This window comes from Saprolegnia diclina, assembly GCF_000281045.1.
Source record: "Saprolegnia diclina VS20 unplaced genomic scaffold supercont1.4, whole genome shotgun sequence".
Classification (NCBI taxonomy): Eukaryota; Oomycota; class Saprolegniomycetes; order Saprolegniales; family Saprolegniaceae; genus Saprolegnia; species Saprolegnia diclina.
Genome location: NW_008246071.1, coordinates 1,177,164 through 1,198,117, shown reverse-complemented (window position 1 = coordinate 1,198,117; position 20,954 = coordinate 1,177,164). Strand labels below are relative to the sequence as shown.

The 20,954-nt window shown below is 58.9% G+C and overlaps 10 protein-coding genes across 11 annotated transcripts; 5 read left to right on the top strand and 5 right to left on the bottom strand.

Annotated features, from left to right (window-relative positions):
* Positions 1-90: 90 nt before the first annotated feature.
* Positions 91-3,131, bottom strand: SDRG_02120 (AGC/PKA protein kinase; the record flags this gene model as incomplete). Its single annotated transcript, XM_008607688.1, has 8 exons — positions 91-314; positions 357-499; positions 545-1,173; positions 2,130-2,160; positions 2,206-2,381; positions 2,433-2,726; positions 2,776-2,973; positions 3,024-3,131. 8 exons carry the CDS (start codon positions 3,129-3,131, stop codon positions 91-93), a joined length of 1,803 nt encoding a protein of 600 aa, XP_008605910.1.
* Positions 3,132-3,728: 597 nt separating this feature from the next.
* Positions 3,729-6,071, top strand: SDRG_02119 (hypothetical protein; the record flags this gene model as incomplete). The annotated part of the gene is made up of 7 exons (XM_008607687.1): positions 3,729-3,845; positions 3,895-4,386; positions 4,432-4,656; positions 4,700-4,781; positions 4,825-5,076; positions 5,121-5,547; positions 5,591-6,071. 7 exons carry the CDS (start codon positions 3,729-3,731, stop codon positions 6,069-6,071), a joined length of 2,076 nt encoding a protein of 691 aa, XP_008605909.1.
* SDRG_02118 (hypothetical protein) lies at positions 6,050-7,427 on the bottom strand. Its single transcript, XM_008607686.1, has 5 exons — positions 7,222-7,427; positions 6,961-7,160; positions 6,830-6,918; positions 6,311-6,775; positions 6,050-6,267 (listed from the first exon to the last, which is right to left on the bottom strand). The coding sequence occupies exons 2-5, from the start codon at positions 7,150-7,152 to the stop codon at positions 6,150-6,152; spliced, it is 864 nt and encodes a 287-aa protein (XP_008605908.1). The 5' UTR covers positions 7,153-7,160; positions 7,222-7,427; the 3' UTR covers positions 6,050-6,149.
* A 482-nt stretch (positions 7,428-7,909) lies between these two features.
* SDRG_02117 (hypothetical protein) lies at positions 7,910-9,115 on the top strand (the record flags this gene model as incomplete). Its single annotated transcript, XM_008607685.1, has 4 exons — positions 7,910-8,074; positions 8,116-8,229; positions 8,280-8,380; positions 8,426-9,115. The coding sequence occupies exons 1-4, from the start codon at positions 7,984-7,986 to the stop codon at positions 9,113-9,115; spliced, it is 996 nt and encodes a 331-aa protein (XP_008605907.1). The 5' UTR covers positions 7,910-7,983.
* Positions 9,116-9,121: 6 nt separating this feature from the next.
* Positions 9,122-10,219, bottom strand: SDRG_02116 (translation elongation factor Ts). The gene has a single exon (XM_008607684.1). It carries the CDS (start codon positions 10,151-10,153, stop codon positions 9,161-9,163), a length of 993 nt encoding a protein of 330 aa, XP_008605906.1. The 5' UTR covers positions 10,154-10,219; the 3' UTR covers positions 9,122-9,160.
* A 312-nt stretch (positions 10,220-10,531) lies between these two features.
* On the top strand, positions 10,532-12,688 carry SDRG_02115 (hypothetical protein). Its single transcript, XM_008607683.1, has 3 exons — positions 10,532-11,797; positions 11,851-12,412; positions 12,456-12,688. Exons 1-3 carry the CDS (start codon positions 10,535-10,537, stop codon positions 12,602-12,604), a joined length of 1,974 nt encoding a protein of 657 aa, XP_008605905.1. The 5' UTR covers positions 10,532-10,534; the 3' UTR covers positions 12,605-12,688.
* A 310-nt stretch (positions 12,689-12,998) lies between these two features.
* On the top strand, positions 12,999-16,431 carry SDRG_02114 (hypothetical protein; the record flags this gene model as incomplete). Its single annotated transcript, XM_008607682.1, has 21 exons — positions 12,999-13,074; positions 13,122-13,190; positions 13,234-13,335; positions 13,385-13,472; positions 13,517-13,741; positions 13,783-13,851; positions 13,900-14,133; positions 14,199-14,288; positions 14,338-14,415; positions 14,461-14,493; positions 14,545-14,698; positions 14,744-14,836; positions 14,886-15,007; positions 15,056-15,277; positions 15,363-15,397; positions 15,443-15,614; positions 15,665-15,718; positions 15,765-15,805; positions 15,854-15,917; positions 15,974-16,291; positions 16,337-16,431. Coding segments are annotated over 21 exons (2,390 nt in total), but the record flags the coding sequence as incomplete, so codon positions are not given.
* Positions 16,354-17,734, bottom strand: SDRG_02113 (hypothetical protein; the record flags this gene model as incomplete). The annotated part of the gene is made up of 1 exon (XM_008607681.1): positions 16,354-17,734. A coding segment is annotated over one exon (1,295 nt), but the record flags the coding sequence as incomplete, so codon positions are not given.
* A 524-nt stretch (positions 17,735-18,258) lies between these two features.
* Positions 18,259-18,916, top strand: SDRG_02112 (hypothetical protein; the record flags this gene model as incomplete). The annotated part of the gene is made up of 3 exons (XM_008607680.1): positions 18,259-18,591; positions 18,637-18,729; positions 18,779-18,916. 3 exons carry the CDS (start codon positions 18,259-18,261, stop codon positions 18,914-18,916), a joined length of 564 nt encoding a protein of 187 aa, XP_008605902.1.
* A 2-nt stretch (positions 18,917-18,918) lies between these two features.
* SDRG_02111 lies at positions 18,919-20,864 on the bottom strand. Of its 2 annotated transcripts, XM_008607679.1 has the most exons (9): positions 20,533-20,864; positions 20,324-20,469; positions 20,151-20,276; positions 19,984-20,104; positions 19,789-19,941; positions 19,669-19,742; positions 19,455-19,623; positions 19,311-19,404; positions 18,919-19,265 (listed from the first exon to the last, which is right to left on the bottom strand). In XM_008607679.1, exons 2-9 carry the CDS (start codon positions 20,391-20,393, stop codon positions 18,957-18,959), a joined length of 1,116 nt encoding a protein of 371 aa, XP_008605901.1. In that variant the 5' UTR covers positions 20,394-20,469; positions 20,533-20,864; the 3' UTR covers positions 18,919-18,956. The 2 variants fall into 2 exon arrangements, with proteins under 2 accessions (XP_008605901.1, XP_008605900.1); XM_008607678.1 differs by having other exon boundaries at positions 20,324-20,864.
* Between the last annotated feature and the right edge of the window lie 90 nt (positions 20,865-20,954).

Sequence of the window (20,954 nt, the reverse complement as noted above, 5' to 3'; positions counted from 1 at the left end):
TGGGTTATTTAGGGTGGGGCGCGGAAGACGCGGACTACTCTCTATCTTTCGCTAGTAAATGATACAGCATGAACGACGCGCGTCGTCGGTTTAAAACATGTTGAACGCGTCGAACGCGGCCTTGTCGTCGCCCGTGAGCGCCACGGCCGTGTCTTCCGTTGACTCGGGGTACTGGTCAAAGTTGCCGTGGTCGCCGGGCCCCTGGATCGGCGGCAAGTAGGGCGGGTTGTCCTTCTTTGCAATCACATTGTCCCAAATGACGTTGGCAAAGTACTTGTGCTTCTTGACGTCCTCGGCGCCATTGCGCAGGCATCCTACATACGCATGAGCAACCTGGCATCGTCCTCGTCGCGTACCGAGTCGCTTTGTCCGATCGTGCGTCAAGAGCTTCTTTATCAGGTCCTTGGCCTTGCTGTCAATGTATTTCGGGTACTCGACTTTGCCCGTGAGGATCTTTTGGTAGATGCCAAACGGGTTCTCGTCGTAGAACGGCGGGTACCTAGTCGCGCATGAGATGGCGTTGTCTCGTGGAAGGATCGCGTACCCTGCCAGCATTTCGTATATCAAGACGCCGATGGCCCACCAGTCGACCGACTTGCCGTGGCCCTTGCTCTGAATGATCTCGGGCGCGAGGTACTCGGGCGTGCCGCAGAGTGTCCACGTCTTGTCCTCGACGCGCTTTGCAAACCCAAAGTCCGTGATCTTGATACTGCCGTCTTGCGTGATGAGGAGGTTCTCGGGCTTCAAGTCGCGGTAAATAATGTGGAGGCTGTGGAGGTACCCGATCGCCAGCACGAGCTGCGACGTGTAGTAGCGCGACGCTTCGTCCGAGAGCTTGCCTTGGCGGCGCAAGTACGAAAAGAGCTCGCCGCCGGGCACATACTCGAGGATGAGGTACAATCGCTTCTCGTCCTGGAACGAGCCGATAAAGTTGACGATGAACGGGTGGTCAATCTTGCTGAGGATGTCGACTTCGCACTTGATGTGGTGGAGCTGCTGCAGCCGCACGATCTCGCACTTCTTGAGGATCTTGAGCGCATAGTACGTGTTGTTCTCCTTGTGCTTTACGAGCCGGACGCGGCCAAACGTGCCCGTGCCCAGCGTCGCATGCACGTCGAACGAGTCGTAGTTGGCGCGCATGAGCGCACGCGTCGGCAGGTCCATGCTTCCGCGCTACAGCTACCATGAGCCATCCATCTGTCGTATCGCGGATATTGCATGCAGCCATGCTCCTGCTGCAGCCGGAAGCGCCATCGCGCGTACCTGATGAGGGTCGTCTTCCGTGGGGTCGTCTTCCTGGCCGCCAAGATGGAGGAGACCGTCGCCGGGGAAGTTTCGCTTTGAGGGGTCCCCTCCAGCAAACACTTCTTTTGACTGTAACACCTCGTTGAGCAACCTTAAAAAAGATATTCCATATCCCAACCGGATACGCTCCTTCGGTATCCGGATACCCAGCGTATTGTTCGATGGTTTGGAGTGCAGGGACGAAGCTACTCGCCGCGACAGCACGTCGCCACGTCGCCACGCCGACGTCGCGGGAGGAGGCGGCCGAGCGCAGACCCCGAGACGTCGCTTTGCCATAGTGCGCGATGCGAATGGCTGGCGCGGCCGGTGGCAAGAGTAGGCGTCTTTGCAAAGCACATCCCACAGTGTTATAATCCACACGTAATCTCTAACACATGCATTGCTGCAAGGATGGCTGCAAAGATCGCCACTGACCAGCGCGTGCTGAAGTCCAGCGTTGAGTGGTGTGGCGCCAGTGCAGCGCTCTCAAGATATGCTTTCTCATTCCTTTCCGACGAAGCTTGACTGCGTGGGTGACGGCTCTGGGTGGTGGCGGCGACCGACTCTTTCGGAGCAGCTCCCGACCGATGGCTCTTCTCATGCGGCTGCTGGCATGTCATTGGAAAAAGCTGATGTGGCGCCTTCGACGAGCGTACGGTACGGCGGTGGGATTACTTTATGGCCAGCACCCTGTCATGCTATCGGTCGCATAGACGGAGGTCCTTGAAGCTGCTTTTCAAAAGCGCTTCGAAGCGGCAGTGCGAAAATATCATCTGCTCGAGGATCGAGTCGGCGTCCACGACGCTGCCGGCGACGAGCGAGTAGACGCCTTTGCACGAGCTTACATAGCCGTCCAGCGACGCGACGCCGAGGAACCTACACGGTGTTTTAGTCTCGCACCTTGTTGGTCCAACGGCATACGCAAACGTATGGGGGCTCGGCGTCAAGTCGGGGCGCAGCGTCGCCACGTAGAGCGAGTACGACGATGGTGCGATCTCGCGGTACAGCACGAGGTACATGGGAATCGCTCGCTGGAGCGACGGGAGCCACGTCGAGATGCGCAAGACGAGCACATTGTCGCCGATCCTTCGCAGAACCTACAAGGCGTGATCGCATCTCCGCGGCTGTAACACCGAGTAGTCACCAACCTCGTGGTCTAAGATCAAGTCGGCAAGCTGGACATACGCCGCCGAGTCTTGGTAGACGTGCCAGATGTGGTTGGAAATGACGTGAAGTGAAACATGCTGGAAACGCTTCTGGATATCATAGACGACCGCGTCGCTGTGTGTGTGGGTCACACAGCTCCAGCCATGGAGCTGTCGCCCCGCAAGGTGCGACCCTGTGCGCAACTCGAGCGCGTCCAGCTGCAGTTTTGCACGGCGAATCTCGCTGCGGACAAATGCATCGTCGAGGACGAGGGGCTGTACCGTGCGCAGGAGCGGCTATCGCAACAAAATCACGCATACGCTGAGAGCGTCGATGATCGCGTACAAGGAGCGTCTGGTTCAGGAGCGCTTGATACTTTTGCAGAGCCGCGCGCAGCTGCATGTTCTCGTGCACGTAGTACTTCTTTGCCGCCATCAGCTGCTCCATCGCCGGCGGAAGCACCGCGTCTCGATCGTGAAAGAGCTTGGCGGCGAGGGCCGCCTCGAGCTCGGCCACTTGTCGACGCATCACGGCCACGGATTGCTACAGCCGCCATGAGGATCACGCTGTTGACCTTGCAGGCAAGCGCATACCTGCTGGCTCTGCCGCCAGCGCTGCGTCGACGCCCGCGACTGCGCTCGCTTCCGCGCTGTTGAAGCGTCGTCCTTGGACTTGCGCGCCTTGGCGAGCACGGACGGCATCAGGGATGGCATCGAGAATGCACCGGTAATGGTGCAAAATGGAGGCCCACGCTGTGATTGGTCAACCTACGGGTGCGGATCGGCGGTAGGTGCTTCTTCCATTCGCCGCTGCGGCTCGACTCTAACGAGGCCCGAGTTCGACGTCGATCTGGTCACACTCTTAGCGACTGCCAGTGACGCCATCCACGCATCATGCGCGTCGGTGGCTCCTTGCGCCCGTTGGATCTCGTCATACGAGACTTTTCGTCGAGCGACTCGACGGCCTTTCTCAACGGCTTTTGGCTCACCTTACCGCACCGACCAACGAGCAACTGCAAACTCAGACTAAGATATGATGCAGTTCGAGCCAACTGAATATATCCGAGGCTAAGCACCGTGTCGGAGATATTGAACAGCAAGAACGAGGAGAAGTTCTTGTCGCGAGGATTCTCGTGTTGCCTGGCACTTGGGATGAGCATTGACATCGAGCATGAGAAACAAGTGACACCATGAGTCGAAGCAACGAAGTTCGAAGCTACATGACCACAAGCGCAATGGGATTGGCTAAAACGATTCGATTTTATCACCAATCGGGCGCGGCCATAAGATTTGGCGAAGATGCTCCACCAAGTACGCCGGTGGCTCCCACGCGCACTGCGGCCGCGGCTCTTGGCCTCGACGTCCCATGCGTGGCTCCGCGATCCGACGAGCAAGAAGCTAGCTCAATTCATAAAGGTCCGCCCTTGCTATCAACCGCATCCGCTCATGCGAATGGCTCCTGTAGGCAGAAGAGGCCATCTGGAAGAAGGCGAGCCAGCCCCACCGCAAGTTCCAGCGCGCGCTGTACCTCGAGATGCGCGGACGGCTCAACTTGGGCGAGATGGAGCACTCGATACCTGAGCAGATTGGCGCCTATGCGTACTATCTCAAGCACCTTCCACGGTCCAACTACCCGATTTACTACCGGCAGCACCTCGGGACGTGCGTCGAGGAGGTGCTTCTGGACCCGAACGTTCTCGACTGCGGTCAAGTGACCGTCTTTAAAGTCTCACCGGACGGCAAGTACCTCGCGTATACGGCCGATCGCGACGGCAACGAGCAGTTTGAAGCGTTCGTCAAGAACGTCACGACAGGCCAAACTCGGCGTGTGCATGGCAACGTGCGCAGTATCGAATGGGGCACGGCCAACTGCTTGTACTACACGGTGCCCGACGCCTACTACCGCCCGCACCACGTGTATCGCCACGCCCTCTCGGGAACGTCCCAGGACGAGCTGGTCGCCGCCAGTCAGCATCTCTGCATCTCACAACTTATACTGTAGATCTATGTCGAGCACGACCCGAGCGTCTTCTTGGACGTGGTGCTCACCAAGGATCAACAGTTCGTTTTGATCAACGCCAACTCCAAGCAGTCGTCCGAGGTCCACGCGCTCGATGCGTCCGACAGGACTGCCCGGCCGATCACGCTGCGTGCTCGCCAGGACCACACGCACTACTTTGCCGACCACTCGGACGGCGCCTTTTACATTGTCACCAACGCCGACAACGTACGCCACCAAACCCGTTTCCCTGCTTGAATGCACGGCGTAGGCCGCCAACTACAAGATCGTGCGGCTCGACGACACAGCCATTGGCACTGGCACGTGGGTGGACGTGCTGCCCGACCTTCCAGGTACAGTGTACGAGTGCGACACCCATCGCAAGCCACGTTGTAGGTGTCAAAATCGATGACATGGACCTCTTTGCAGAGTACCTTGTGCTCTACGAACGGTGCGACGGGCTACCGCGCGTTCGCATTTGCCCGCTCGCCGAGCCAAGTGCGTACCACATTGTGCCGCTGCCCAAGGAGCACGCAGTGTGCTCGCTCATGGCCGGCATCAACCGCGACTTTCACGCGTCCAGTGTCCGGTTTTCCTTGTCGACACCGCTCGTGCCCGAGATCGTCTACCACTACGACATGGCGGCCCGTACGTGACGCTTATGAGCTTTTGGTATCAAGGTATCAAATTAGGGCAACTCGATGCGCTCAAGGAGACGCATGCGCCGTTTGAGCGCCAATCGTATGTCTGCCGACGCGTGCTTGTCGACCAAAGCGACGGCCCCTCCGTTCCGATGACGCTCGTGCATCACAAAGATGTGGTATACGACGGCAACAACCCGACCCTGCTCCTGGGCTATGGCGCCTACGGTGCCAACCTCGAGCTTGGGTACGAAGTCGAGCACCTGAGTTTGCTCGAGCGCAACTGGGTCCTCGCCTTTGCCCATGTCCGCGGCGGCGGCGAGCTCGGTCTCCAGTGGCACGCCAACGGGCGACAGCTCGCCAAGAAGAATACGTTCATCGACTACCATGCATGCGCCACGTACCTCTTGACGCACGGGATCACTTCGTCAGCCAAGCTCGCGGGCAAAGGCACGTCGGCCGGTGGCCTCATCATGGGGTGCAGCACTTTGTCCATGACACTGCATCGATGCTTGTTGTAGGTACATGGCGAACGAATACCCGACCCTCTTCCGCGCCCTCGTGCTCAATGTACCCTTTGTGGATATTCTCGACACGATGCTCGACGAGTCGCTGCCGCTGACGATCCACGAGTACGACGAGTGGGGCTGTCCGAAGGACTTGGTCGTCCGAGACTACATGCGCTCGTATGCGCCAACGAACAACGTCCAGCGCCACACGACATACCCGCGCATGCTCCTGACCTCTTCGATGAACGATATGCGCGTGCAGTACTGGGAGCCCATCAAGCTCGTGCACGCGATTCGGGCCAAGAACACGGCGACGCCGACAGACCACATTTGGCTCCGCGTCAGCGAAGACGGCGGTCATTTTGGCGGCGGCGGGCGCCTCGACCAGCTTCAATCCGCGGCCTTTGAGCAAGTCTTCCTGCACGCAGCGCTTGGGTTGTTGCACGAGACCACAGCCGTCGACGCCAAGAAGAAGAAGAAGAAGGGCGTGTAGCATTGTATTTGTTTACGGTATGCAACGGAGAGTAGGGTGTTCCTTTTGTAATTGCAAGGGTCGAGCGCAGGTAACCCCTTATCGGCGAGACGAGCTCGAGCTCGAGGAGGACCCTGACTGTTGCTGCATCTTGCGCGCCTTCTTCTTCTTCTTGAGCACTGCCGCGAACGCCTTCGGGTCGCACTCGGGGCACATCCTAATTGTCGCGTGAGCCACACGCCCGCAGTGAGCTGTAATACCATGTGTCGGGCTGCTGGCCGTCCGAGATGCCGACGCATTCCAAGTGATACCACTGCGCGGGGTTCGGGCACTTGTCGCCGTCGCAAGCAATCATGTTGCCATAGCTCGGGAGGTTACATACGCAGTAGAGCTCGTTGTCTTCTTCCTTCTTGGACGACTTGCCGCCCTTGGGCTTGGGCGCCTTGGCCGGCGGCGGCGCAACGTCGTCCTTGGATTCCTTCTCTGGCTCGTCATGCGCATCGGCCTCGTCGGGCCGCGGCCGCTTGTTGCTCGACGATGCGGCCGCCGGCTTGGACGCTTGCTGCGCCGCCTTCTTGGCTTCCTTTGCCGCGGCAGCTTCCGCTTTGACCTTCTTGTCCGTCGCTTGGCGCTGTGTTCGGCTGGCCTTTTCGCCGTTGCGGACGCGTGTAACGAACGACAGGATCGATTCGTCCTCTTCGACCTCGAGCGAGCAGTCAAAGTGCCTATATATGGAGCCACCGTCAATCCTCTCGATGACGTCGCCATCAACTGTCTACCGCGCAACGAGCGATGCCAGATCGTCCTTCGTGTACTCTTCGCGCACGGGAAGCTGGTAAAAGGCCACGTACTTGTGCAACGCGTCCATCTACGCGCCGTCGTCACGACCATTGTCATGTGATATGACTACCTGGAGCGACTTGAAGTCAACGAGAAGGCGCGGGGGATATACAATCTTCTTGGCGTTTGCGGCCTTGTCTTGTTTGTACACGCTGTCCTTGGTCTTGGATTTCGACCCGTCGCTGGTCGTGCTGCGCTGGGCGACCGGCGTGGCCTTTTCTGTGAGAGGAATGGACGCCATGGCTACGTCGACAGTGGTCATGATGGCGCCTACAACGGCCAGCACCCATGAGCGTCTGCATCAATGGGTCGCATGCGACGGTCGCTGTACCTTGCTTGGTATCGTTGGCGAGCTTGTGAAGTGTAGAGTGAGAGGAAGCGCGGGGAAGATGGCGCTTCGGTAGTAGTAGCGAAGGGGCAATTGGCGGGCGCGCGGGGTCGTTGGGTTGGCAGCCGTGGGTCGTTCGTGGTCTGGTCGCTCGCGGGCTGCTTGCTGCTGCTGGAGCTCGGACTTCGTTTTTTGTTTTCTTCCTTTTTGAACCAAAACTCATGGTTCTGTTGGTCGTTACATTGGCCGAGTATAAACCAAAACCTCCCACATTGAATGCAAACCCTCTGAAAACATATAAATCGAGCCCAATCACGCACGCTGATTGGCTGACACAAACCCGCCCATCGTGCACCCATGGAATAAAAACGGTATATCATTAAATCAATTGTGTCACGTTTTACTTCGACGGACTATGTGATATTAATTATATCAATAAAATACATCCACGTTTTTTATTGTACTGTGTTGCACCTCAACATAAGAACTGGGTGCGCCCCAAGTTCGTAGTGCATGGCAGGCCGACCTTTCTATACTGCATTGTTGTATGGGACGAGTATCTTTGTCATAGCAAGCACCAATCACAGAGGCGTGCGTCCTGCGTTCGCGAGCCTAAAAAGATATACGGAACGGGCCATGCTGGACGACACCCACACGCGACCTTTTTAATTTATATTGCGTGAAACGGGATATCCGAGACGCGTGTACGAGCATGCTGCTGACGTCTGCCATGGCGCAGGGCCCTCATGGAGCGCCGTCTAGGTCATGAGCAAGGAAGACGGCTTTGAAGATGTCTTGGGCACCGGCGCCATCCGCAAGAAGTACATCAAGACGAACCCCGACGGCAAGAAAGCTGGTAATCGAACCGACCTCTGCCCGCGACTCATTGCCTCGTAGAGTTTGGCGACGAAGTCATCATGACGTACAGCAGCTACGAGCTCGAGACGGGCAAGGCCATCGTCGAGAACGAGCAGGTTGCGTTCCGCATTGGCGACAACGAGACGCTGGCGGGTACGCGTCGCACTGACCACATTGCTCGACGTATCGCGTCTTTTGCATAGCCTTGGAGCTCTTGTCGCGGCTGCTGCGCGAAGGCGAGTCGGCTGAGGTCCACTGCGAAGCGCGGTACGCCTATGGGAATGCCGGGTCCTTTGACGAGCAGGTACGCAGCCACCTACGAGAAGCGGTTCATTGACGCGTCGCGTAGGCCAACCAAGACATGAAGGACGCCAGCATCAAGTTTATCATTTCGCTTGACAAATGGGTCTCGGAGCGCAAGATCCCGGAAGAAATGTCCAACGCAGAGCTCCTTACCGAGGCCAACAAGAAGAAGGCGAGCGGCAACAAGTGGTTTGGCGCCCAAAACTACGCGTATGCGACCAACTGCTACAAGAAGGCGCTCAAGGTCCTCGAGCAATGGGACTCGGACGAGGATCATGCGTCGAACCTCCAGTGCAAGGAGCTCCTCGTCGCGCTCGGCAATAATGTTGCCAACGTCCAGTGCAAGCTCGGCAAGTTCAAGGAGGCCAAAGACTCGAGCAAGGAAGTGCTGCAGGTCGACGCGAAGAACATGAAGGCCATCTACCGTCTCGCGCAAATCTCGTACCAGCAAGGCGACTGCGACGAAGCAACCGTGTTCATTCGAAGCGCGCTCGAGATCGACCCGACCAACAAGGCAGTGCGCGACCTCATCAAGCTCGTCAAGGAGAAGCGCGAGCAGCAAAGGCTGCGCGAAAAGGAGCTTTTCGGCAAGAAGCTCGCGGCTGCGACGACGCCGGCTGCGACGACGACGACGGCAGCGACCGCCGCGCCGTCGCTGCTGCACAACAAGTTTGTCCTCGCGTCAGTCGTCGCTGTGCTTCTTCTCGCCCTCTTCGTGGGTTCGTACGCGTTGTAAGAGGAGTGAAGCATCTAGAATTCAAGTACATTGTTGCGAAACCACTTAGAGCTGCTCTTCGCCAATCTCGTAGCGCTGGAACGCCGAGAGCTTGATCTTGAGGCCAAGGCGCGCGCCTTCCTTCTCCAAGTGCGCCGAGACCTTCGGGTTGCCTTCCTCGACCATATGCACCTGGTCGACGAGCGTGACCTCGCCAAAGAACTTGTTCATGCGGCCGTCGACCATCTTTTCGACAATGTTGGCCGGCTTGTTCGTCGCCTGCACCTGGACCTGCTCCAAGACAAACGCGCGCTCGGCTTCGACGCGCTCGGCCGGGACCGCATCACGGTTCAGGAACTTGGGCTTGGCCGCGACGACGTGCATCGCGAGCTTCTTGCCAAGCGCTTCCAAGTCGGCGACCTTGGCGGACGAGAGCTCGCCTTCGACCTCGAGGCCGACAAGCGCACCCGCGCGGCCCAAGTTGAGCTCCTGCGACGCAACACGGTGCGTGTAGCTCGAGACAACGCCGTGCTCAACGTTGATCGTAGTACCGCGCTGGACGACGATGTTCTCGCCGACGCGACCGACAAGCTCCGGGACAAGGTCCGCGACCAAGCGGCCTTCGACAGCGACCTGGGCCATCGCAGGCGTGTCGAGCTCACCAAGGAGCGCGCCGGCGTGGGCGCCACGCGTGACCTGGGCGACCAACGCCTGGAACTGGTCGTTGCGCGCGACAAAGTCCGTCTCGCTGTTGACCTCAACCATGGCACCGCGCTTCTTGTCGGCGTCAACAAAGATACCGACAAGACCTTCAGCGGCCGTGCGACCAGCCTTGGCGGTCGCCGACGCAATGCCCTTCTTGCGAAGCCACTCAAAGGCAGCAGGGAAGTCGCCTTCGGCTTCAACGAGCGCCTTCTTGACGTCCTTCATGGGCGCCTGCGACGCCGTGCGGAGCTTCTTGATCTCTTCCATGGACGGAGAGTACGTGGCCATGGAGCGGAGGCTGGACGGGCCGGCGAGGCCGACGACACGGCGGGCAAAGAGGGTCGAGCGCAGCATGCTGAAGAAGCCGATGGAAATCGCGAGATGAGGGCCAATTGTTGTGCTGCATGGATGCAGCCCCACGTATCCGGACATCCGGAAGCCACAACTATCCATTCTACAGAATCGAAAATATAGCTATCCGATACAAATGGCGAGATGGTGCAATATCCAGCATCTATCGTTGCGCTTCGCCTTACCTATCCACATCAAATGCCTGCTCGCTCCTGCTGTCTTCGACTTCGTGTCCAAGGCGTCTCGGTCTTGGGTGCAGTCAAGCGTCAATAAGCTCTTGTTGCACTTTGTGGATCGAATCCAGTGCCAAGGATTATACGTATCCGGGATGGATAGTTGCGTGCGTTTAGGCGTGGGACACCAAAGTCAATTTCGATTTGTCGAATGGAGCTTTCGAACGCCGAGAACGCCCTTCGCAGCCTCCTGCGCCGGGAGCAGCTTCCGTCCCATATCGTCGACGCGGCCAACGCGCTGCTCGCGGCGCCGTCGCCGGCCGCCTACGTCGACGCCATCCCGACCTTCCTGGTCGACGCCGAGAAGCCGCGCTGGGAAGTCCTCGCCGTCGGCTTTGTGCTCACGACCGACTTTGCCAAGGACGTGGCGGCCCACGACGCTGTGCGCCATATCGTGCTCGCGCAGTGCCATGCGCATTTGGAGAACCTCGAGCCGCGTGTGCGACGACTGGTCGGGAAGGCCCTCGGCGCGCTCGCGGCGGTCCTCGGCGTCGGTCTCTACCGCGAGTTTGCGGCCGAGCTGCTCGAGATCGTCGAGTGCAACATTACGCGGTCGCCCGAGTTTGAAGAGGTGAATGAAGAAGAGTACTTTGCGTACTTTGACACGTCGATTCCGCTTGCGTCGCCGCTATCAACGCCCAAGTCGCCGCACCGCCTCGACGACATCTCGGGCTTCAAGTCGCTCGAGACGTGCCTCCTCACAATCAAGTACATTGTGCACGGCCTGGGCCCGGCGTTTCTCGAGCTTCTTCCCGAAGACAACTTCAAGTTTCTCTCGTCCATCGTCGTGCGCAGCGTCCGCCATGGGAACCGCCACGTCCGCAACGTGGGCTTTGAGACCATTTACTCGCTCTCCAAGGGCGTGCTGCCGTCGGAGTACCTCACAGCGCACCCTACTGTGGGCGCGATCATCACCGACTGCCTCGTGCGCGGCCTTCAGGATCCGTGGAGCGAGGTGCGGCTCACGGCGTCGCAGGCCACGCGCGCCTTTGTCAACCTCTGCACGACCGACGAACGCGTGACGTACTACCCCAAGCTCATCCCTCGCATGGCTCTCAACCGCCACTACGTGGCCGAAGGCGTCAAGCAGTACTCGCGCGATACGTGGACCAAGCTCCTTGGCGCGGACGGCCGGCACGTCGTCGCCACGTACGCCGCCGAGTGTGTCGCTTGCTACGTCGACGCGTCCGATGCCGACAACCCGTTCGTGCGCGAGGCCGCATGCGTCTGCATTGGCGAGCTTGCGGCGCGCGTCGACGCCGACGCCGTCCGCCCATTCGTCGACGATCTCCTCCTCGCCTGCCGCGTCACGCTCCAAGACGACGTGTTCACGGTCAGCGACGCGGCGTGCAGCGCGTCGTCGCACGTCGTGCTCGCGTTCCCGAAGGAGGCGCGTCATTGCGTCGACAAGCTCGTGCGTCTCGTCACGCCATCATCGAAAAACTCGCAATTCATATGTTGCACTAGATCAAATGGTGGACGATCCACTTGTCGGACGACGTGTGGTCCGTGCGCGAGAACGCCGCGATTGCGCTGGGCACGTGCGCGCGGGCGTACGCGACTGAAGACCCGGCGCTGCTCGAGTCGATTCTAGCGATTGCGTCCTCCTTTTTGCCCAAGGCCAAAGAGCAGCCTCCGATGACGCAAGCCGCGTACGAAGCGCTCATCAAGGCCGAGACCGCGCACATGGGCAAGCAGCGCTTCTCGTGCTGCTCGTTTGAGCCGCGCCAGGTGAAGCGTCAGCTGCACGACTGCGACGACCACGACGCTGGCCACGCGCTCTGGGCGCACACGGACGGCGGCATCTACTTGGTGCGCGAGCTCTGCGACGTGCCGGCGACCCAGGCGCGCGCGATCGAACTCTTCCCGCTGCTCGTGGACGCTGCGATCCTGCGCCACTTTCCGCAGACGGGCGTGCTCCAAGAAACGCTGTGGAAGCAGCTGCCTGCGATCGGCCACAGCCTCGGCAAGCAGATGTTCAAGCGCCACATTGAGCTCTTCTTTGATCCGCTGGCCATGACGCTGCAAGGTACCGGATACACCTCCAGACTCTGCTGATGAACTATGTGTAGGCTCGCCCCGGCTCGCGCGGTTCGCAGCTATCGACTGCGTCAAGCAGCTGAGCGCGCTCATCGGCCCAAGCATCTTCCGCGGGCGCCTCGAGGCCAACGACCTCTGGATGCAGCACATTGCCCCGCACATGGACGCCCCCAAGTACTAGCGTCGCTCCTATGTTTCATATACGATCGTGGACTTTAACTGCAGAGATGGCTGGGGATCCTGTCAAGATGGCGATCGCGAGTCGATGTGTTACGTCTTGGTGCATGCTGCGGCGGTGGGGAGGGTCTCGTATCTCGTCACCATCCAAGGGAATTGGGATTCCCTTGTCACCACCATATATTGGCTGCAAATGCGATAGCTCAAAGCTGCTCCATCCCCTGTAACTAGGGGATAGACTATCGAGGGATCATTATTTTCCATGGAGTTTAGTATAACCCTCAACTATCGGATACACCGCGTATCCCGTTCTTGGATAGATGGTCTGCTGGCGCCACGCAATGCAGTCGTTTTGAGGCCGTTATTCGTGGGCTGTTTTTGGCTCAGTCTCGCAGTGTCCATGAGCAACATCCACGTGTCTTGCCGCGTCCGACCGCAGAACGCGCTCGAGAAGAAGCAAGGCGGGCTCGAGTGGTACGCCGAGGTCGACGATGGCATTGCCCATGGATGTTGGCACGTAGCGTCGCGACGCCCGATGGCAAGTCGCTCGAGGTCAACCCGGAAGACGGCTTCTCGACCGACTACCTCCGGTGCGCCACCGACCGACGTTGGTGGCTCAAGAAACATGCGTAGCTGCACGTTTGATCAAGTGTTTGCGCCAACCGCGACGCAGCGCCAGGTGTACGAAGCGACGGCCAAGTCGCTCGTCGTCGACCTCCTCGACGGCTACAACTGGTACTCGCGTCGTTGCAAGCAAATCGATTGAGGCTTCTATGCGGCGTAGCACGGTGTTTGCGTACGGCCAGACGGGCTCGGGCAAGACGCACACCGTGCTCGGCCCCAAGGAAGGCGTGGGCAGCAAGCCCGACGAGGTCCGCGCCTCTCCACGTCATATCGAGATACGACTCTCGTGTAGCAAGGGCTCATTGCGCGGCTTGTCCACGATATCTTTGAAAGCGTCCAGATGCTGTCGTCCGAGACGGTTCACTTTGAGCTCTCGGGCTCGTTCCTCGAGATCTACATGGAGCAGATCCGAGACCTCTTGCAGCCCAACTTTATCAAGAAGAACCTGCGCATTCGTGAGAACGGACCGCGGGGCATCTACGTCGACGACCTCACGCACGTCCCGGCCACGTCCGAGGTACATGGAGGCTGGACTGTCAAACGATCACGCGTCTCTAGGAGGTGATGCTGCAGCTCGTCGAGCGTGGCAACACCAACCGCGTTGTCGCGTGCACCCGCATGAATAACGTCCGCGTCGCCTCCGAGTCCGAATTGGCTTGAGCATCGCGCCTGTAGGACTCGAGCCGGAGTCACACGATCCTCATGATCAACATGACGCGCCGGGACGTGCTGACCGGCACGGAGAAGAAGGCGACCATGTATGTGGTGGACCTCGCGGGCTCCGAGATGGTCGCCAAGACCATGGCGTCCGGCAAGACGCTCAACGAGGCGCGGGCGATCAACAAGAGCCTCTCGGCGCTCAGCAACGTCATCAAAGCGCTCGTTGAAGGGAAGAAGCACATTCCATTCATATCCTTTTCCACGCTCCATCGATTGCATGTCTCTATGAGTTGCTACCTTGACAACGCGTGCACCGAGACTCGAAGCTCACGCGGCTGCTGCAAGATTCGCTTGGCGGGCACGCCAAGACGTGCCTCATCGTGACCATCTCGGCGAGCTCCTACGTCCGCTGCTGTTGACACTAGACACGTGTCTCACCAAGGACGGTGTTAGAACGTGGCGGAGACGATCTCGACAGTTCGCTTTGGCATGCGCGCCAAAGAGATCAAGAACGAGCCCCTCCTCCACGAAGTACGCAGTTTGCTGAGCTTGCAATGGCGCATATTCCACCTGTAGACGCAGAGCATGGGCGTGGTCGAGTACCAGCAGGTATACTCCTGCGTCATCGCGCGTACGATGCTGATGGCATGGGCGTTGCAGATGTACCAAGCGCTCTTGGCAGAGAACGCTGAGCTGCAAGCGACGCTCCAGCAAGTGCAAGCAGAGAAGGAGACGCTTCTCGTCAAGTGCGAGGGCCTCGAGCGCGAAGAGTTGGAGCTCGAGCCCGAAGAGCACGAGCACAGCATCTCGACGGGTACGTACTGTCGCTGCATAGCCACGATAGGCAAAGCATGCGTAGACTCGCAGACGTACTGCATTTCGCTCGTCGACGTGGGCAGCCAGACCGCGCCGGTCGATGCGCCGTCGTCATCGTCCAACAGTCTCATGCAAGGTACATCAAGTGCGATGAGCTGGTGATCCCTTGATTTGATGTTACCCAGCCTTCTCGTCGTTTCTCTTTGTCGACAACCAATCCCAGCGTCACCACCGAACGCAGTCGGTGGACGCGGTCCAGTCGCAGCTCGCCGTCGCGATGGAGAAGGTCGCGCAGCTCACCGAAGACGTACGCCGCTCGTAGCCAGCTGTGGGTGTTGACGTGTGTCGTCTCTAGCTGCGACTGTGCCGGAGTGAGAACGAAGCGCTCAAGGACGTTCACGTGATTCTGAGCGAGCAAAATCGCACGTTCAATACGCGGGCGGCCGAGTTTGAAGCGTCGATCACGGCCTTGCACGAGATCAACAGCTCGATTTCCGCTCAAAACACCGTCCTGAGCGAGCGCAACAAGGAGCTCGAGGCCAAAGCCGAGGCCCAAATGCAGTCGCTTGCGTCGCAGGTGTGGCGTCTCTTCCTACTCGTGCTCACTGCGGCACTCGGCCTGCATAACCGCCTAAAGAAGTGAAGCTTTACGCCACTGGTAGATGGAGCCTGTCTTGGCGAGTCCCGACGACCAGACGTGCGTCATGTTATCGAAGCGGTCGAAGCACTTATGACGGCGTAGGGTCGTCTCCGAGAGCCCGCAAAAGCACATGGAGATGCTCTCGCGCAAGCTCGTCGAGATGAAATTGCACGCGCATTATGTGACCGAGTACGCCAAGGCCGTCCTCGACCACGAGAAGTACGAAGTCGTGTGTCAAATGACCCAGCTCCGCCTCCAGAACGAGCAGTTCCGGGTACGAGTTACCGGGTTTGCGATCGAGCCTATATAGCTTCTGGTCGCTAGTACAACGAGCACCAAAACGAAGTTCACATCAAGGAACTCGAAGCCAAGTGTGTGGTACGACAGTCTCCTGCACGATGCCGGTGATGGATGTGTCCATCAGGCGCTCAAGGAGACGATTCAAAAGAGCGAAGAGCATGCGAGGTGCTCGTATCCTTCCTCCTTTTTACTCGAACACACAAGGAGGTGTAGCTCGGTCGAGCGCAGTGTGCAAGAGTACCAGTCGCTCTACAAAGAACAAGTCCGGCTGAGCCACGTACGTTGCTTGTCGTGCCACGTCATGTATTATCAATCTATCAATCTCGAGAGTAGGAAAAACAACAGCACTTGCTCAAAGAAGTCGACTACTACAAGATGATTTGGCACCGCGTCTCCAAGCCGACGCCCGAGCCGAGCAACAATGCAGCCACCAAGGTGTCGCCGTCGTCGTCGCCCCCGACGGCGTCCTTGGCGCTCGCGCTCGAGACGATCGAGCCAACTTTGCACCGCCCCGCGTCCTTCTCTGGCGCTGTTCCCAGCGAGCCGCTGAGTCTCATGGCGCTCAAGCGATCGTCCCGAACCATCGTCAAGCCGCTGTCGCCGTCGCCGCGCACCTTGCTGTCACCACGCACCCCTCGGCCGTCCCTCGAAGTACTCGGATCCTCCTCGTATCTTGTATCAACTGAGCGTGCGTAGGTCAAGGACGACGAGAACGACCCGCTGAGCATCGTCTTTACCCAGCACTGAGGCTAATTACGCAAAAAAGGTATTACGGACTAGGGTTAAATACGTGGCGCGTCTACAAGTTGACGGTCGACTCGTTGGCGCTCGAGGCCTTGGCGGCCGCGCCGTGGAGCTTCTTGTGCCGGGCAAAGTTGGACACTTGCGTGAACCGCTTGCCGCAGCCGGGAAACGGACACTCGTACGGCTGGACGCCCGCGTGCATCCAAATGTGCTCCTTGAGCGACACGCTGTGCGCGAAGCGCTTGCCGCAGCCGTCGTAGTGGCACACGTAGGGCTTGATGCCTTCGTGGCTGCGCTCGTGCGCGCGCAGGTTCGAGCTGTGCGCGTACGTCTTGCCGCAGCCCGCGTACGAGCACATGAGCGGCTTGGCGCCCGTGTGCGTGCGGATGTGGTTCTGGAGCTCGGACCGGCCGCGAAACATCTTTTGGCACGTCTCGCACTGGTGGCGCTGCGACGGCTTGGTCTTGGTCTTGCTCGTCTTGGGCTTGGAGTACATCTCGACTTGCTCCATAAACTTGATCTGGCCGTTCGTCTGCAGCACTTGCTTGGTCGCGTTGTCGACCGCCGCCGACGTGACCGTGTGACGGCGCTTGGACTGCGGCTCGTCGAGGCTCGACTTGGCCGACGTTGCGTACCGCGGCGCCTCGTAGTTTTCAATCATGTTCATGCCCATCGGGTGGTGCGATGGCTTGGACGTGCTCGTGAGCGTCTTGACGTACTCGTCGAGCTCCGAGAAGGCGATCTGCACGTAGTCTTGGATCGCGTACACGGTGTTCTCGCGCATTTGCTCCAAGTCAAAGACGTACTCTTCGTCGAGCTGGCGCACCGTGTCGGGCTGGTACTTTTTGATCACGTCAATGAGGCCGCGGAGGTACTGGCTCGGGAGCATTGTAATGCGGTGCACGAGGCGCTGCTTGTCGTCAAACGTCATGGGCTGGATGTCCGCTGGGTACATGTACTCGGACACGAGCATCGAACTCTGGCGCGACGGCGGGTCGGCCGAGCTGTGGTAGACTGGCAGCGCCATGCTGCCCATGTTGCTCATGCCTCGATCCAGTGGCATGAGGCTGCTGATCGAGAACGTCGACGAGCTGCGGCGCTCGAGGCTGGGCAGCATCGTGGGCAAGCCGCCGTTGTTGAGCATGCTGAGCTGCATGCTGGGCATGCTGGGCATCGTCGGCGGCAGCGACGCGTCCGTCGACTCGCGCGCCGTCGCGCTGCGCGTGCGCTTGAGCGGGTTCGGATGGCTTGGGGGCACGCCCATCATGTTGAGGTCGGTCGGCTTCCGGGTCATCTGCTGCTGCTGCCGACTATTTTCAAACTGGCGAGTGTCGGGCCCGACCAGCATTCTCTGCAACATATAGCGTTTTGTATACTGCCCCTTCAACATTCTTTGGGCTGTCGAAGTATACAAAGACCAAGTGGTTTGCGTTTTTTATTAAAATGCGGTGACAATATCGAGTTCGATTTGTATTTTATGACACACATTCAGTAAAGATCGCGTGATTGTTGGTATTTTATTGACGCAAGTCGCTTTTTAATTTCAAAGTTTTGGACCCCGACCCCTCGGGAGTGGACCACCACTCACTTTACACTCGAGGTTTGTATGCCGACCAACATTCCGTTGCACGGAAAAGACTCAATTCATGTTCACTGAGCTTCGAGTCGACCGACAGGCGCCGTGATGCACGAGACAAGGTCTCATGGACACGGAGCATTACGCGGTGGGCTCTGCAGGATACGCTGCCAGCACCGCACCGCGCCACGGTGACGAGAGCGCTCCATGTCCGGATACCTCGCAGCCACGTGGAGGCATCCGCATATCCGGATGCTGAGCGCCCATCCGGCAATGTCCGGATAAACCGGTTCAAAGGATGCTGGCGATGCGTCTGGCAGCGCTGCTGCTCCTGGCATGGGCGAGCCTTGCGGTTGCCGCCAACGTCAAGGCGCTGACGCCGAACGTCCTCGCCACAGGCCAGGTCATCTACCCAGGAGCGCCCGTCGTCTATGCGCTTGAGACGGCGCCGGGTCAAGCGTACGAGGTCAAGCTGTCGTACCGCGCCACGACGCCGAGCTTCTTCAAGCTGCGCCTCTTGGACGACGGCGAGGCCGAGCGCCAGCGTAGCCACGGCGCCATGCGACGCATGCTCAACACGGAAAAGACGTTTGTGACGGGCAGCGCGGATGGACGTATGCAGTACGTCGAGGTACGACCTCGAAATGCCCGTGGCGACCTGCAGCGCGGTGCGTAGGTAACGATGCAAGTCGAAGGCGTCTCGTACCGCTTGAGCGCCGACGAGCTTGCTCGTCGTGCAACCACGTTTGACATTCTTCTCGAAGAACTGGTACTACGCGAGCTTGGTTCGAATCTGCAGCAGCAACTTGATGTTCTAGGTGGTCGGGATCCCCGTCAGCGCCTTCACGCTCATTGGCGTTGCGCTCGCGCTGCTTATCTTGATGGTGCTGTTCGTGTACCCTCGTGTGAGTGCGCTCGTCCATGACACGGATACTATTCCTTTGAAAACCCGGTAATTCTACGCTGCAAATGACACGTTGCTCTTCGTTATGGCGTTTACAGCACGAGGAAGGTCGAGAGCGGCTTGCCCACGCCCGTGAGCTGGCCGGGCGTGAACATGCGCTGCACTTTGAGACCAGCAAAGTGCATCTGTAGCTTTTCGTCGAACTCCTCGAGGAGCTGCTGCAGCGGCAAGAGGTCGCGCTCAACATCCGAGAGCTCGTTGCCGCTGAGTGAAATCGACTGCAGCGTGCTGTTGCCGAGGCCGTACACCACGCCGTCGACAGTTTCGGTCTCAACCATGTTGAGTTCTTTGACCACGTCGGCACGGTCGAGCTTCTTCTTTTGCTTCTTGGCCGCCTCCAGCTACTTCGATTGCAAACGTCGGCTCGAGATAACGACCGCACGCACCGTAGTCTGGACAAGCACTTCCATGTCGGCGAGTTGCTTGAGCTGGGCTTCCGACAAGACGTAGTGCGTGATCGCGCGCACCAGAGCCAGCGCACTAGTACGTCCCATCAAATGCCTGAGACGGAGCCTTAGTGCGTCTCGTACCCGGCGCCCGAGACACCGTTGTTGGCCACCGAGAGGTGCTGCAGCGTCTTGTTCTCGGAGAGTGCTTGCGCGAGCGCCTCGACCCCAACATCACCAATGCCATTCCGAAACAAGTTGAGCTGCGTCAACGTCGCGTTTTGCCGAAGCGCTCCCGCCAGCGCGATCGCACCTACGTCGGACATGACGGAGCTGATCCGTAGGACGGGGCCTCCACCCTCGGAGGAAATGCCGTTGGCGCGGAGCGAAAGCTGTGTCAGCTGCGTCGGTGCCGCGAGCAAGCGGGCAAAGCTACCGAGGACCGATGGCATCCCAAGTGGTTGCAGCGTAGTCGTACCAGACGGTGTGGTCTTCAATGATCGTGTCGGGCGCGTCCAGGTTGAGCGGCGGCACGTCGTTCCACTCCAAGTGCAGCGTCTTGAGGCTTGTGGACGGTAGCTGCGTGCAAACAAACTGAAGCTGCGGGACGGTCAGCGACACGTTGAAGAGACTAGAACCTCTATAGTTCACCACACAAGACGAGATGCAATACATGAGTGTGTGGACCGAAGTCGCCCGCTGCAGCGCCAAGTCCATGAGCAACAGCGACGGCATGTCGAGCATCCAGTTGCGCACGGTGATGGTGGCGACGTCCGACTCGTCGTAGTTTTGGTCTACATCATCGTATCGAATGTCCTCGAGTCTTCGAGGTCGTCGTACGAAGACAGTCTTTGTCTTCTTCGTCAAAGTTGGGCAACAGCTTGGGGTGGGGCACGAGCGCCATGAGCTTGCAGTACGCGAGGTAGTCTTTCCGAAACGACTTGGTCGCCACGTGGTTGGACGTAGCTACCCGCACATATCGTGAGAAAGTTCACCGCCCACGTCGACCGGACCCTCGGTGAGCTCGGCCATGCTGAAGGCGCCCCGCGCATCGTTCGCTGTCGTAGACCACACCCCGAGCATCGCTTCTTGGTAACCGACAGTCGTGGCAACTGCTTTGTTGCGATGGGTTTTGAGTTTAGTTTGAGAATTTTTGGAGCTATCACCAGTGTCGTTGTGGATTTTGCAGAACATCCCTCGTTGCCCAGCCGCGCCCTTGGACCTGTGATTCGGACAACGCCGTGAGGTGGGCTGCGTCGACTGCGGAGTGTGAGCCAGCGGAGTTGCAAAAGAGCACTTGGCTGAGAGCGTAGCATCTAAGGGTGCTACCTAAGGCACAGGGCGCTTCTCGGTTGTGACGAGTCCGGGGTTGAGGAGCCGTCGATATACCCTGGGTACAGAAGGTACAATTTTACCGCAAACTCCAACTCGAAACTCAACTCAAAGTGCCTCAAGGATGTCACCAGTGCCCTTGGTATCATGCAGCGTGAAGGCTCTCGCGTCACTCGTTGACGGGGCGCCTTTAGCATTACACTCGACGCACTTCGTTTTGGGACGCTGGAATGTACACTGGCTTGGATACATGTACTTGATGTTTGTATGTGTATACAGGCTCGCCGTCATCGGAATTCCAGTGGAATCCAG

Bases quoted from the DNA above. Each gene is read 5' to 3' on its own strand.
- SDRG_02118 (XM_008607686.1), bottom strand. From the start codon at position 7,152: ATGACCACTGTCGACGTAGCCATGGCGTCCATTCCTCTCACAGAAAAG. The intron at 6,776-6,829 runs GTAGACAGTTGA...CTCCATATATAG, and splicing joins CTGGCATCGCTCGTTGCGCG to GCACTTTGACTGCTCGCTCG. The intron at 6,268-6,310 runs GTATTACAGCTC...CGCGACAATTAG, and splicing joins GGCCAGCAGCCCGACACATG to GATGTGCCCCGAGTGCGACC.
- SDRG_02116 (XM_008607684.1), bottom strand. From the start codon at position 10,153: ATGCTGCGCTCGACCCTCTTTGCCCGCCGTGTCGTCGGCCTCGCCGGC.
- SDRG_02115 (XM_008607683.1), top strand. From the start codon at position 10,535: ATGGAGCTTTCGAACGCCGAGAACGCCCTTCGCAGCCTCCTGCGCCGG. The intron at 11,798-11,850 runs GTGCGTCTCGTC...ATGTTGCACTAG, and splicing joins GTCATTGCGTCGACAAGCTC to ATCAAATGGTGGACGATCCA. The intron at 12,413-12,455 runs GTACCGGATACA...AACTATGTGTAG, and splicing joins GCTGGCCATGACGCTGCAAG to GCTCGCCCCGGCTCGCGCGG.
- SDRG_02111 (XM_008607678.1), bottom strand. From the start codon at position 20,504: ATGTTCTGCAAAATCCACAACGACACTGGTGATAGCTCCAAAAATTCT. The intron at 20,105-20,150 runs GTACGACGACCT...ACGATGATGTAG, and splicing joins AGAAGACAAAGACTGTCTTC to ACCAAAACTACGACGAGTCG. The intron at 19,405-19,454 runs GTACGAGACGCA...GGGACGTACTAG, and splicing joins AACGGTGTCTCGGGCGCCGG to TGCGCTGGCTCTGGTGCGCG.